Source organism: Berkeleyomyces rouxiae (genome assembly GCF_048999995.1).
Source record: "Berkeleyomyces rouxiae strain 22BRR77 chromosome Unknown BrBRR77_ptg000002l, whole genome shotgun sequence".
Lineage (NCBI taxonomy): Eukaryota > Fungi > Ascomycota > Sordariomycetes > Microascales > Ceratocystidaceae > Berkeleyomyces > Berkeleyomyces rouxiae.
The window spans coordinates 1,013,319-1,027,341 of record NW_027396492.1 but is presented as its reverse complement, the minus strand read 5'-3'; the positions used below and the strand labels follow the sequence as shown (position 1 = coordinate 1,027,341).

At 52.7% G+C, this 14,023-nt stretch overlaps 4 protein-coding genes across 4 annotated transcripts; 3 read left to right on the top strand and 1 right to left on the bottom strand.

Annotated features, from left to right (window-relative positions):
- Nucleotides 1–141: 141 nt before the first annotated feature.
- On the top strand, nucleotides 142–2,010 carry BROUX77_001836 (uncharacterized protein; the record flags this gene model as incomplete). The annotated part of the gene is made up of 3 exons (XM_073746309.1): nucleotides 142–387; nucleotides 518–1,335; nucleotides 1,416–2,010. The coding sequence occupies 3 exons, from the start codon at nucleotides 142–144 to the stop codon at nucleotides 2,008–2,010; spliced, it is 1,659 nt and encodes a 552-aa protein (XP_073606918.1).
- Nucleotides 2,011–2,594: 584 nt separating this feature from the next.
- On the bottom strand, nucleotides 2,595–4,535 carry BROUX77_001835 (uncharacterized protein; the record flags this gene model as incomplete). The annotated part of the gene is made up of 1 exon (XM_073746308.1): nucleotides 2,595–4,535. The coding sequence occupies one exon, from the start codon at nucleotides 4,533–4,535 to the stop codon at nucleotides 2,595–2,597; it is 1,941 nt and encodes a 646-aa protein (XP_073606917.1).
- A 2,284-nt stretch (nucleotides 4,536–6,819) lies between these two features.
- BROUX77_001834 (uncharacterized protein) lies at nucleotides 6,820–10,979 on the top strand (the record flags this gene model as incomplete). The annotated part of the gene is made up of 2 exons (XM_073746307.1): nucleotides 6,820–10,277; nucleotides 10,349–10,979. The coding sequence occupies 2 exons, from the start codon at nucleotides 6,820–6,822 to the stop codon at nucleotides 10,977–10,979; spliced, it is 4,089 nt and encodes a 1,362-aa protein (XP_073606916.1).
- Nucleotides 10,980–11,603: 624 nt separating this feature from the next.
- On the top strand, nucleotides 11,604–13,878 carry BROUX77_001833 (uncharacterized protein; the record flags this gene model as incomplete). The annotated part of the gene is made up of 2 exons (XM_073746306.1): nucleotides 11,604–11,947; nucleotides 12,057–13,878. The coding sequence occupies 2 exons, from the start codon at nucleotides 11,604–11,606 to the stop codon at nucleotides 13,876–13,878; spliced, it is 2,166 nt and encodes a 721-aa protein (XP_073606915.1).
- Nucleotides 13,879–14,023: the final 145 nt, after the last annotated feature.

Here is a 14,023-nt window from a genome sequence, read left to right as displayed (position 1 = left end):
CACCACCTTTGTCGCCACGAGATATACCTCCGCCGCTTTCAGGGCCTTCAACCAAGACTACAGGAACTACCGTGATGGTCACCTCTACCTCCGGCTCTACTTCTTGGGGTCTCCCTCAAGACAACCATCTTTCTGAACATCATGTCCTCATCACTGATGCCCCCACTGCCTGACCTTCTACGTCCATATCCCCTGCCTGCACCCATATCCTTTCTCTTAGATCATGCTTTGCACCATAGCCTGGGCCTTGTCAATGACACGAGTATCTCTAACAGCCGGCGTCCAAGTAGGAGGCGAACAGGCCCACTGTCGCAGCAGCAGCGAGAAAAGGCCGCGCTGATACGAAAACTCGGAGCCTGCATGGATTGTCGACGCCGGCGCGTGGCGGTAAGTGTCTTCTCCGTATTTGACGGGAACTGCCTGATTGACACGGAAGCCAAGTTGGACCGTGAAAATACCGGCGCATTCAAAATTCGGACACCCCCAAGACTAACTGATACCTGGCGTGTCACTACAGTGCCACCCTAGCCATCACAATATGACGTGGGAGGATGCAATCCGCAAATATCATCGATCTCACAGTCCCGCGGTAACGGACATAACATTCCTAGCTGCCACCCGTGGCCTCAGTCCGGCGCCAGTCGCCAATGCCGGCACCAACAACCACTTCTTGAACCATGTTACTCATGCGCCTCCTATGAATGTCAACCATCACCAGATGGTATCACATCCCAGCCAGTCTCCACCAGGTTTGAATGCCAACGATAGCCACCCCATTTCTCCTAGCTTGGCGTCCAAGACACTGGCGTATACACACGATGCCCCACCGCCGCCCCAACATCCACCATTACCACATGATATGGATCTCGACCCTCCTCCACTTCAGCAGACTCCACGTGCGTCGCTTGGGCCTGATTCTAGAATAAGGACTCCATTACCGACAGGGCCCCGGCTTGAAAAAACCCCAACACCGTTGCCGGGAATCGTTAATCTAAAGAGCGAGTTGCAGAACAATGTAGCCAAAATATTTTCGACTACCAATCGAACAAGATACACTGCTGTTCACGCACTTCTTTTGTACTGGCAAGAGGATGATGATTTCAATGTGCAATTGTCAGTGCGAGAGCTAGCCGATGTACTTAAAAAGTACTATGGATATTCTTTACAGATCCAGCCCATCCCGTCACCATCAGAAGAATGTCACAGTTCATGGCGCTGGCTTTCACGCAAAATCAACGACTTTGCCGAAGAGAGGGATACTCGAGATGTACTTAAGCTGGTTTACTATAATGGTCACACGTACCTGGACGCGAACCGTGATATGGTTCTTGCAAGGTGAGTTTCTAAAAGGGCGTAGTAACTATTAGCCGAATTCCTTCTCACTGACATGCGTATCCATTCACCCCCTGGAACAGCTCTACCGATCGTGAGAAAGGGTACACCATCCGATGGAGTGGTATCCAGCAAATTCTTGAGGAGGCTGCTTCTGATACACTGATCATTATGGATGCAGCCTACTTCGCCTCGTCTAACATGGTGCGGCAAAAGGGTGTTCTTGAGCTCATTGCCGCCGCAGTCACTGAAGATCATATACGGGCACAAAGTCGATGCATGTTTACGCAAGCTGTTACAGAACAACTACGAACACAGGCCTCGCGTGGTTTCTCATCTCCACTCTCGGTGGCTGAGTTACATGCGCGCATCTTGTCTAACTATCCCAAGCTGATAGAAGACCGGAATCCCGAAAAAGAAACAATTACTAGCTTCCCGTCGCCTTTGCACCTACAAACTTCAGGGAGTTGCCGGCTGCCTTCCATTTTGTTAGCTCCAATGCAGAGAAACACTTCGCCAATCGAACTTGATACAAATGCGCCACAGATCACGTTGAACTTGCGACTTTCGGAGGGAGAAGTAGACGAAGAGGCGCTGCTGGAGTGGTTGCGCCTGATGCCGGAAGGCGTCAAAGATGTCAAGATTGAGGGACCCTTTCGGGTGTTGCAGTGGCGATGATGTCCGGAGGATAGACAGAGAGGAGAAACCTGGAAAAACGATGCACCAACATAGAACAATCCCGCTATACATACAATCACATACTAACGAATCAATTTATGACTGTTAACGAAGACATGGGCTATTAGGATGTGTATAAGAGTGAGAGAGATACAGTAGCCGAGGCTGGCATGTGAAGCAGATATCACAAGATGATGATTAAGGTTTCGTCTACGATATGAAGTTGGGCGTCACTAAGGAACTAACCGTTGAAAAAAAAAAGTTTTTATTACGTCATGTTCATCCACACACAAACCGCTGAATTTCAGACCTAAACCCAAACCAACCCCGACCTTGGTGCAACACCGAGAATCTCAAGAAAAAAAAAAGAAAGTATGAACAATATAAACTAATAGAAGAAGAAAAAAAAAAGGGGGCGCGCATGATAGCGGTGCCAAAGAAGATGAAAGAATGAGAGAAAGGATGCAAAGAGCGTGGGCCTAGAAGCGCTACAAGCGGCCTTGACCAAGTGGTCGCAGCCACCATATTGACAACAGTACAGAGCGCGCTGCCACCCAGATCTGCCCCAGAACAGGGTAATCTTATTAGAACAGGGTGAAGACAGTGGCCATGCCCACTGCAGCAGCCAGCATCAAGCCGCTGATAGCAGCGCCAGACGAAGCGGCACTGTCGCTGCCGCTATCCGAGCTAGAAGAAGCAGTGATCTCAGTGAGCAGGATAGACGGGGTGTAGTTGGCGGGGGTGCTGTCGACAGTGCCGTCCCAGCAGTGCTGGCTGAAGCAATCGGTGCAGTCCTGGGGGACGGTGGCGCCGGTGCGGGTGAAGGAGCGTGACAGGGCAGCGCAGGCAATGCACTTGCCCCAGGAGGTCTCGTTGAGCGACGAGGAGAAGTTGCCCTGGGTGCCGACGTTGTAGCCGTTGAGGATGATGCTGTCGCGCAGCTCGAGCTCGTACGAGGTGGTGAAGGTGCTGACGTTGGAGAAGTAGGTCAGCGGCGCGTTGGGGATGTAGACAATCAGCGGCGGCACGGCGTCAGACGAGAAATTGCTGGCGTCGCAGCCGAAGAAGGTCGGGCGCTGGTTTAGCTTTAGGTTGACAAAGGTGTTGTCGTCGGGGATGGAGGGGAAGGGAATGTTGGCGCCAACACCGTCGGTGCAGCGGTCGAGAGTGGCACGCAGTGCAGTGCCATTGGGCCAGTTGAAGTCGGTGTCAGCGGATGCATCCAGCGCATAGATGACGTCGACGGAGCGCGAAGACTGTAGCATGGGCCACAGAGGCAGGTTCTGGCCATCCATGCCACCGTCAACAAGGGCTAGCTCGGTAGTGTTGTACAGTTTGTTGGTAGACGGCTGGAAGTTGTAGAAGGGGTTGGGCTTGTAGGGCGCAATGTCGTTTTGATCACCGTCCACAGACTCGAGCACCCTGTTCAGCAGATCCTGCTCTAGGGAAGACAGGTCGAGCGTCGAGGTCATGTTCTGCGCCAGCACGGCGTTGAACAGTGACGACGAGGTGCCCATGACGAAAGACGCAGAGTCAAAGCCACGCACGCAGGTCTCGTTGGTCGGGATGCTACCGTTGGTGAAGTTGGTTCCCAGGTAGCGGATGGGCGCAAAGGCCGAAGGAGACTCGTCCCACGAGCCGAACTCAAGAGGGCTGAACTCGAAGACGGTTGAGTTCAGAGAGATGACAATGGTGCCCTGTTCACGCCCGACGGAAACAATGATGGGCATGGGAGTGTCGGCCTGGGTGAACTCGGTGGAGTTGGCGATGGACGAAATGGTGTAGGCGACACCACCATCAGGCGCAGCAATGAGCTGGTATGCCAGTGCGCGACCCCAGTAGTCGGTCAGCGACACATCGAAGTCGGCATCACGCTTATCGTCCACCTGCTCCTCGAGCTGCGAGAAGTAGCCTAGACGTGACGAGCCAAGAACCTCGTCATCACTATTGGGAGGCCCTCTAAAGATGCTGTTCTGGAACTGCCACACGTTGTCGTTGTTCTGCAGATCACCAACACTGCTAAAGTTGTTCATGAACAGCGAACCCACTAGCCAGGAGCCACCGGACAGACCAGACAGGTAGGTCAGTGACTGTAGTAGACCGCCAATACCACCAGTGTCCAGGGTGCCGGCTGTACGGTTGTCAGCAGCCTTGAGCACGCCTGCGCCATACATGAGCGCACGGTAGCCACCGCCGGATACGGCGGCTGCTAGACGGGGCTGCGCATTGTCCTGGGCCAGGAAGCTGTCAACATCAAAGCCGCTGATGTTGGCGCGCTTGACGAACTCGGTGAAGGCAGCCTCAGTCTTGGGCTTGCGCAAATCCAGCCAGTCGGACTCGGCGCTGGAGAGACCACTGGATGCGGCACGGATAGTTGGCCGATCAGAAGGGCAGTTGACAGTGGCCGGGGCATAACCGCCGGAGGGCGAGTCGGGAAGGGCGCGTGCAGCAATCTTGACGGAAGTCTCGGGAATTGTGTAGGCGGCTGCTGCGCCGGTATACACCAGAGCGGTTGAGAGCTTCATGGTGTGCGAGAGGGAAACGAAGGAAGAATAACTGCCGATACTTGGACTTGGCACCGAGTACAAAGGATGAAGATGGAAGAGGCACTGAGAAATGGCAGGCACGAAAACAAATTGGGGGCTACCGAGTCTTTGTACGACTTCGGCGCAAACAATAAATTCTTGCAAAGGACGTGCCGACAGCGAGGGGAACAAATGCCAAGGCAGGAGAGGGTGGAGGATTTTTAACAATGACAGTAAAGGAAGATGGAGAGGGTGTTCTAGTGAAGTCGGAAAACAGCCTGGGAAGAAGGAGTCTTATTAATGACGACTGGCTGAAACCAACGGGAACGGGATGCTAGTAGAGTCCATGTGTCGGGATTCATCCGACGCAGCTCCCAGTTAGCCCAATGAGACATGCAGCTTGTCCGAGGGGTGCTGCCTGAAATAGTGTATGGAGAACAAAACAGGGACCAGGGCTGCAAGAGGCAAGATGCCGTGGTTTGGTGGCGCGCAGCGGAGGGGCGGAGAGTTGGGCAGGGAGACGAATTGTGGGCTTGGTGCCGGACTTGGACAGAAGCAGTTCGCTAACCACGTGAATGTAAAGGTTAAATGCCAATTGCGAGGAATCCGAGAAGTGGACGGTGGAGTTTTGCGAGTGACCTAGCAGTGCTGCCTTGAATTGCCGAAAGGAACACGACAAAAAGAACCGCCGGGTGTCTAGGAAGACTCTAAACTGACTAATGATGGCATAGCTTAATGAACTCATCCTCGTAAAGCTAGGTTACTAATTTTGCTGTCAGGACTGTCCAAGCATGCTCACATCTCGACAAGCAGCCCATACATGTTCTTTCCTGTCCTCTCCAACATCTCGAAAGCGTCAAGTGCTTTTGTGCCGCCAAGTCGTAACTTCCTCCATAGCACGGACCGCCCCGAGATCAGAGGCCACCGACAAGGGGCAAATGGTTGACCGATTAAGCTGTTTTGATGGGTGCTTGGGCGCAGCTTTAATCTAAGCCCAGGATAATGGAAGCAGAAGCTTGGGGTCAAGACGATAAGTGGCGGTTGGTGGATTGCGGGCACCTCGGATGATGCATGCGACGATCATCATCGTACATACAAGTGCATATTTGCAGAGGCGTAAGTGCCAATGGCGAGCTGTGTGCATAGAGGCCAAGCTCCATTGGCTATATACCAGCCACGAAATTAACAGCGACACTTATCAGCAGCAGCAGCTCTTCACCGCAAGAAACAGGCTTTGCCACTTACCAGGACAAGCCGTCATGCTGCTTGCTACCTTGATTGCAAGAAGGAAGCAGAAGCAAGACGATACCCTCCATTCATCTTACCTATCTTACTTTGACCTCACCAACTTGCCGGTTAGTTTCACTTGCTGATGCTAAAAAAGGACCCGAGGCCAGGGTCCGGACCCTCTCCCCAAATTCCACAGCGCCCGAAGCAGACGTGAGACAGGCTGGCCACCAGTGTAACACACCAATGGAGAGAACAACACACAACGCCTGTCAGTATTACTGCCAAGGCGTGGTATAATCTGGGAAAAAAGGACAAGCAATTGGTGATCTTTGAGACTCCATTGTGACAGTCGCAGGAATGAGGCGCAGTCTGAGCAGTTTGTCAGTCTGAGACTCTCTTTGTCTTTTTTTTTTCTTTTTTTCGATGGGCATCTTAGTGCATCTCCATGATGAAAGCAGGCTACGCCGTTTCCGGCAGTCAAATCCCTACAGCCTACAAGCCGTTTTGTGAGATCAGAGAATCCGAGTATTCGAAACTTGGGGGTTCAGCGAAGTCTTTGTGCTGATGTCTTGCTGCCTGGATGAATGCGGAACCGCTTAGTCACTCACTAGTGGCACTTTAGTCACGACTCACCGTTTCCCTGCCAACATCGCGGCACGCTAGAACGCCAATCAACGCGTGCGAAATTATGCAAAGCGGGGCCACAGTCAGCAGACACTTATGCACGGATTTATGCATTGTGCAAACACTCCTTCTTTGTTTGCCGCTGTTTTTGTGGAGAAAGTAAACACCACAACATCTGGCATCGACACATTTTTCATGCCTCGAGATAACCTGCATCTTCAAAGGCGGTGAAGTGTCAACAAGAGGCAAATCAAGGCCTGTTTCTGCATACTTTATTTTCTGCGGGATTTGACTCCCTGCTGTGCTAAATTGTTGACGACCGGTCTGATTACTACCCAACGTTTCTTGCCACGCAAACCATCCTAATCAATGCATTTCATCTTTGCCTCCGCCTGCCGTTCTCTCCACCAACATCCACAGACCACCAACTATGCCTGTCTCAAGAATAACTCGCGCAACCGCTTCATCCAGCGCGAGAGCTGGCACGGCAGCATCCCGATCCCGCGTCTCGTCAGCCTCGACCTCCATAGCTGCAAAGCCGCCCCCACCATCAACCGCCACCAAACGCAAAACTAGAACTTATGAGGCCGAAGATGGTGATGATAACGCAGATGGCCAAGTCGAGCCCGCTCCATTGCATGGGCCCGCGCGCCCACCAGGTGAAGCTACTCGTCCGCCTATACGAACTCGCAGCCTCGCCAAGAAGCCTGCTGATGAATCCGCCCGCGTAACCACAACAAAGCCTGCCCCGTCCACTCGCGCGACTCGCACGACAGCCGCAAGTGCCGCGCGTGCTACGCGTATGACCGCTGCCGCTGCTGCCCGGGCGACCGGCACTGCAGCCTCCAAGCCTACTCCTGCCGAACCCCCCAGCCGTGGTCGTGGACGACTCGCCTCCACAACGACGGCCGCCGCCTCTACCTCTACCTCAACAGTTGGCGGCCCGGCTAAGAAACCCCGTATCTCTGCCCCTATCGGTACTAGAATGTCTGCGGCTGCTGCGGCTGCTGCAAAGAAGTCGGTCTCGTTCGCGGTCGGGGCCAAAACTGAAAAAGAAAACATTGCACCAGCTGCAACAGACGCCAAGACTGGTGGCATTCGAGGTCGGCCTATGCGAAAGGCTGTGGGGGGTCCTGCCTCGGGATCTTCGTCAACAACGGCTACACGAAGTCGTAAGGCCGGTGCTTCGGCATCTACTGCCGGAAAACCTTCACTGGGAACTGCAAAGACACCGGGTCCCGCAAATTCCAGTCTTGAAACGCCAGAGCAAGACGAAGTTGTAGAAGAATACGTCGCGCCACTAAGACAAAGTCCCCGGAAGAAAGGCGTGGTTGGTGGGCTAGTTCCTTCAACTCTGCATAGCACCGACATGGCCAATAACCCGCTTTCAATTTCAACCTCTACAGATCCCGAGCCCACACAACTAACAACAACAATGATGCTGACGTCACCGGCCAAGCGCATTCCTCAGCCGCCCGTATCACCACAGGAAACAATGCGCTCGCCTGCAAAGCGGGGCCCTACAGAGAATATGTTCATTGGCGGTGTGCTGCCGAAGCCAGGACAGACGGCATCATCCGATCTTGCGGCAGAAAAGTCAACACTCTTAGCATCTCCAGCTAAGCGTCCCCAGTCTCCTATCAAGGGCTTTGGCGCTGTCCCTCAATCTTCTACTGGGGGTCACTCACAAGATCAAAAAACTTCGCTCCTCATGTCCCCAGCAAAGCGGCCTGGCTCAGCATTCAAACTTCCCAGTAGACCCTTCGATATTTCCCAAGCTGTACCATCGCTACCAACTATGCCTGCTAGCCCAAGCCCAGCTAGTACTGTTTCCAGCGATAATCATGACGAAATGGATGCCGACGAAGCCTCCGATCCTAAGCCGCAAGCCATGAAACCGTCTCAGCTTCTTATGGCCGAAGAAGACGCCACATCGGACCTCTCCCGTGGTCGAGGCTTACTTTTTAGACAAGGGCCTCCTAGCTTAAAACTTCCATCAAGAAAGTCTAGCGTCTCGACTTCGAAGGAGGATTTAACGGGAGACATGTTCGCACCAGTGCGACGCAGTGTTTCCGAGCCCAAAGAAGCACATGAAGACGGTGAACTTGAGGGCGAGGAAGAGTCCAATATGGAATACAGTGAAGATGAGTCTAAGTTCGACGATATCAATCACGACGTCGATGTTGAAGATAGCATGATCCTTTCCGGCGACGAAGTTCCTGAAGATTCGGCATCAACAGATCAACACGCTCAAGCTGAGGAGGATTGTGACATGATGTCGCCTCGAAGGACATGGCCTGCAAACTTCAAGATTCAGGCAGAAGTCGATAATGTTGACGTTGATCCTAGTGAAGATAATTCACGGATGGAGATGTCTGTTCAAGAGCAAGGCACGACAGATGATCAGTCGGATTATCATTCATCTGTGGACAATGAAACTACTCCCAAAGCTACACCTAAATCCACACCCGTTTCCCACGTGCCCAGTCCTACTTCAACGTCTCAAATTCCCAATACATTCGGCCTACGTTCACGAGATACAGACCCTTACAATGCTACAGACAATGATTCTGACGACGACGACGACGACCACACCAGCAAACTACCTCACCCTTACAAGAATGCTCCAGCTACCCCTGCTACGTCCCGTCGAGTTAACTCTGGACAAACGCCCGGGACAGCTCGACGCCCAACTCATCCCTCTGATGGCTTCACTCCTCTTGTGGATCGACTTGATGTTTGGGTTCCAGCCGAGCCAATTCCTCACCCATCAGAAAATCCCAAATGCGATATGGATCAAGCCAACGATGACAACATAAGCATTGACGATGATGGGTTTGATGATGGCGATATGGAAATGGAGAAAGATGATGTCCCTGGTACCCCTCGATCGACATATTCGACTGACCATGCTAGCCATGTTCATTTGACACCATCATTCACAGAGCGACAGGGCTATACCGACGATGATATCGATGCCCACTTCGATACTACCAGTGAACATGAACCTGACTGCGAAGATGAAGACGAAGATGTGTCGATGCTCGATGAAGACGGGTTTGACGATCTGGATATCACTGAGGAAGACATTGCCCTGGCCACTGAGGCCCAGGAAATGTCTCTCTTGGGACCCGACGAGATTGATGAACTTCATCGTTCATATGAAGAGCTTGAAGAAGAGGCCGAAAGATCTTACATGGAGTATGATTCAGCTGTCCAGTCCTACGAAGATGACGAACTTCAAGCTGAAGAAGGCATTGAAGAGGAGGATTTCCCAGTGGACGATCATGATGATGACTCAACCGATGCCCCGGACGATAACAAACTTGAAGGGTCTACTCCAGTTCCTCCTGTCACGCCTGTCCGCTACGTCACTAAAGAGTTTCATACTGTATCTAAGGTCCCGCTCAAAGACGCTGATGAATCATCCCCATCGCCCTCCGATCGCCGAACCCGCCTAGCTGCGTCTCGGGCTCCGGCACAACGTCATTCTATCGGCCATGCCCCGCAATCCCCAGCTCGTAACACTGACACTATTGAAGCCGGGCCTAAGACGCCGGCACGCTCGCAAGTCACATGGGCCGATGCCGTCACACCTATGCAAACTCCTAGTCCCCGCATCAACGCTGAGGCACTCACGGGGGCAACAATCTTTGTCGATGTATTTACAGCAGATGGCGTGGATTCTAGTGCCATATTCATCGAGCTTCTGACGCAGATGGGTGCCAAGTGTGTGTCAGAGTGGGCGTGGGATCCTCAAGATCCGAATCAGATCGGCAAGATTGGCATTACCCACGTTGTTTTCAAAGACGGCAGCATGCGAACTCTGGACAAAGTCCAGGAAACCCAGGGCATGGTGCATTGTGTCGGAGTTAGCTGGGTTCTTGAGTAAGTCTGCCTCCATCCGTACTAGATAACCTACCCAGAATTCGTGATAACGTACTAACTAATGCTTTCAGTTGTGAACGAGAAAATGCTTGGGTCGAAGAGCCCCCGTACTACATTCACTCAGGCTTCACCCCGCGGAGTGTCCGCCGCAAGACTACCGGCATGCTTGGATCGCCCACTACGCCTGTGCGATCTGGGACACGACGTCGCAGCAGTCGGCGGCAGAGTACTGTCTGGGAACGCACACCGACTGACAATGAAAAGGGCATCCGTGACGACACCGATGGCTCGACCTGGCAACTATCTCCTGCCCCTGTAACGCCCGCGCCTGATACCATTGCACGCTACGCTGCTATGCTGCCACCCGAGACGCCGTCGCCCAGCGAACGTGCCGAAGACATGGGTTCCAGTCGCGCTAAACTCACTACACCAACGGGCCAGGATGCTCACGGCGATTATAGCGAGCAAATGGACGAAGATCGCATAGCAATGTTGCAACGCACGTGTCCGCCGCCCAAGCGCCGTGCCGTTTCTGGAACAGCCAGTACCAAAAAAACCAGCGTTTCCTGGGTCGTGACACCCGAAAAGGATGAGCCCAAAAATGCCATGATGCGCCTTTTAGCGGCGCGCAGAAAGAGCTTGCAGTTTGCGCCCAAGATCAGCAGCCCGTTGTCGAAGCAATGGAAGCAACGCGAGGGTTAGATGGACGAAGAGCCTAGGCTATGAAAGAAGGTATGAGAGTCAAGCATTGTTTATATCTTACGAGTGCATTATCAAGGTGTTTAGAGCTTTTCTTGCTTTTTTTGGCGTTCTTTTCTTGACAACTTCAACTCAACATGCGATAAAAAGATTTTGTTTTTGTGAAGATGATAAATGAAAGAATATATTAACTTAATTAAGTGGAAAATCAAAACTCGCTAAACCTCCCAAAACTAATCATCAATACAAGAAGATCAGAGGTAGCATCACTTTTATACCTCTGATGGAGTTAGGAGAATCTAATATCATTGTGGGAGAGAATCAGGGCAGGGATCATGCCCTGATGATTGTTGAGAAATGGAATTGTGGATGATGACTCATCCTGACAGCCTCAGCGGTTGAGTAACCCTAAGCGCCTCGCAACAGTTTTACTGTTACAGTTTTTGTTAGATGATTATGTTGAGCCCTATGTGTTAACCCTAATACAGGGACGCGCGTTCTGCATGTAGATATCAACAGCAACAACATTGGACTGAGATGAATGGAAAACGAGCTTCTGGAGACACATTCTTCAACTCTCTTTGCTTCCTTTTTTTCTTGGATAGTACATATTGCGTCGTTCATAAAATGAGACTTTCTCCTCTCGTGCTGGTAGCAGCAGTTTCGTTTGTGACATGTCTCGATGGCGATGAGACAAAACAGCAGCCGCTTGGTGGCAGCCGAGCTTCACATGATGCTTTACTGCTCGCCGAAGAACCCGCAAGTTTTCGTTCGATGCAGTCGCTCAACTTTTCGTCTTCTGCGCCACACCTATTCGCCTCGGCCTCGACTCTGCTGCAGCAGTGGAGCAATACTATATTTCCCAGCGGCCAGACACTAGCGGCTGTCGAGCTTCCAGCCTACACAATGGTGTACCATGGCCGTCTGGATGCCGAGACTCCGCCCAGTCCAGAGTGGCTTGCGCTTGACGTGTGAGTAAGACAAGTGGGAGAAACACGCGTGCGCCGAGTTTGTGTGCCTGAATCAACAGCCGCCCACCTGATGTTTGTACGCGTCCATCTACTGACTACATGGGTATAGTGAAATGGCCTATGGCATCATGGGCTCTACCCGCACATCATATCTACTCACGTTTCAAACCACACGCCGCGTGAAATGTTTATACTTTGATGGCGAGTCGGCCACGCTGATGGGTCAAGGCCAGCTAGATACACAGATGTTGCACATATATGGGAACGTGAGTGGGCCGGTAGCCAGGGACGACAACAGAGAGGGAGGCCAAGGCCGACATCCTGGTTCGGGGCTGCTCGATGCAGAATATGCGCGTGCGACGGGCCTGTGTGACTGGATTCAACACGAAAAGTTGGGTGGGAGGGGCTGGGGCATTGAGGGGGTAGTGCGTATGAATGCTGGGTTCGAGATCATTTGGTGCGACTTTCTGAGTGATTCGCTAGAGCTTGTGAGTCTGTTAAATGTATCTACACCGCTGGACACAAACTCCGGAGTATATTCCCGACGCAACTCTGAGATAGTTGCGAAAGGGGGTACTGATATTCACATGGGGGATGATTCTGTTCCTGTTCCCTCGTCAGTTACCGAGTCCTCTGATGATGTCTCCAAGTATTACCCAATCCCTAGTCAGCCCACACGCACCGATCGCTCGGCTGAGCCAACCGGTAACATGCCGCCTCCTCACTGGCGCCAAGCCCAGGGCGAACCGTTTCTCGATGCCCAGAGCTGGGGCTGGTTTCTCAGTGCGACATATCACTACGGCTCCACTCGAAATGGGCCTAGCCGCGGCGAAGAACGACTAACAGTCGTTGGATGTGGTCTCGCTAGCTACTATGCCCCTTTTCTTGGTGGAACCCAAGTTCAGTTGCGCGAAGATGAGCGGGTACAGCTAAATCTAACGCGCGAGGGCTACTGGCTAGTGGAGGGGTTCTCGACAGAAGAACAAGAGGCCGGGCTCCAAAAACTTGGTCGTCGTCGGAGATACCACAACCTCAGCAATGCAACGGCCAATGACGCTGAGGCTATCAGGCATCTCACTGCCGACATTGTCCGGCGGGCGCTAGACGACGATCGCGCGTGCTCAGGGGCGGATTGGATTGGAATGATGCGTGAGATTGTGCAACGCACAGCTGGTCATTTGAAGGCTTTAGAGGCAGCGCTACTTGGATTTCCTGTCACATCTGGCAATGAAACTGCGATAGCCGAGTGGCTGCATGGTGTTCGCGGGTTGAGCCACATGTACATGGTGCCGTTCCTAGTGTACCCAGCCCCGCCCTCGTCGCAAGTAGATTTGGATGCGCAGTGGAGCACATCATCTGATACATACAAGGCGACTTTTGCTCGCTGCAAGTATCACTACACGCGCCGGCTGGTGGGCTGGGACCTAGTCACAGAAGAAGAGCACATGCGCTGGGCTGTCGAAGAGACAAGAGAGGCGATCTGTGGAGTATTGCTAGACGTTGGCTTTGACATGGAAAGGATAGCATTGGGTGGTCATGTATCCGGGAAAACGAAGCTGCTGAACAACAGAGCGGTGCAGTGGCGAAGAACTGTAGGAGAGCTGCGGGCGTGGTTAGGCTGGGAAGGGGAGTATTTGGCGTGTGAGCAAACATGCAATTGGGATGAGCGGTGCTATATCCCTATGTGGCCTATGATTCCGCTGAATTGGGGAGAACATGGTCCGAGAAGGCCTGGAGGTCCGGGGATGGGGCCTGGAGGAGGCCACGATCGGCCAGGCGATGGCCCTGGCGGCGGAAAGGGAAGACACCACGGAGGAGGTCCAGGGGCCCGGCCGGTCCCAGGTCCACCACCGTTTACGAACCATGACGAATCTGATCTGTGGCAGCCGAAATGCATCAAGGCCAGTTTCCTGAAAAGCCGGGGCACATGAGCTTGATCAAAGATGCTGTAGCTCACCACTCACGATAAAAACGAAGCAAAAGGCACGTGTTTCATTTTGTTTTTATTCGATGGGTTATATCCCCCCAACGTTATGGTCTATGATGCACAAGATAGAGAAAACTTCCAATGTCCAC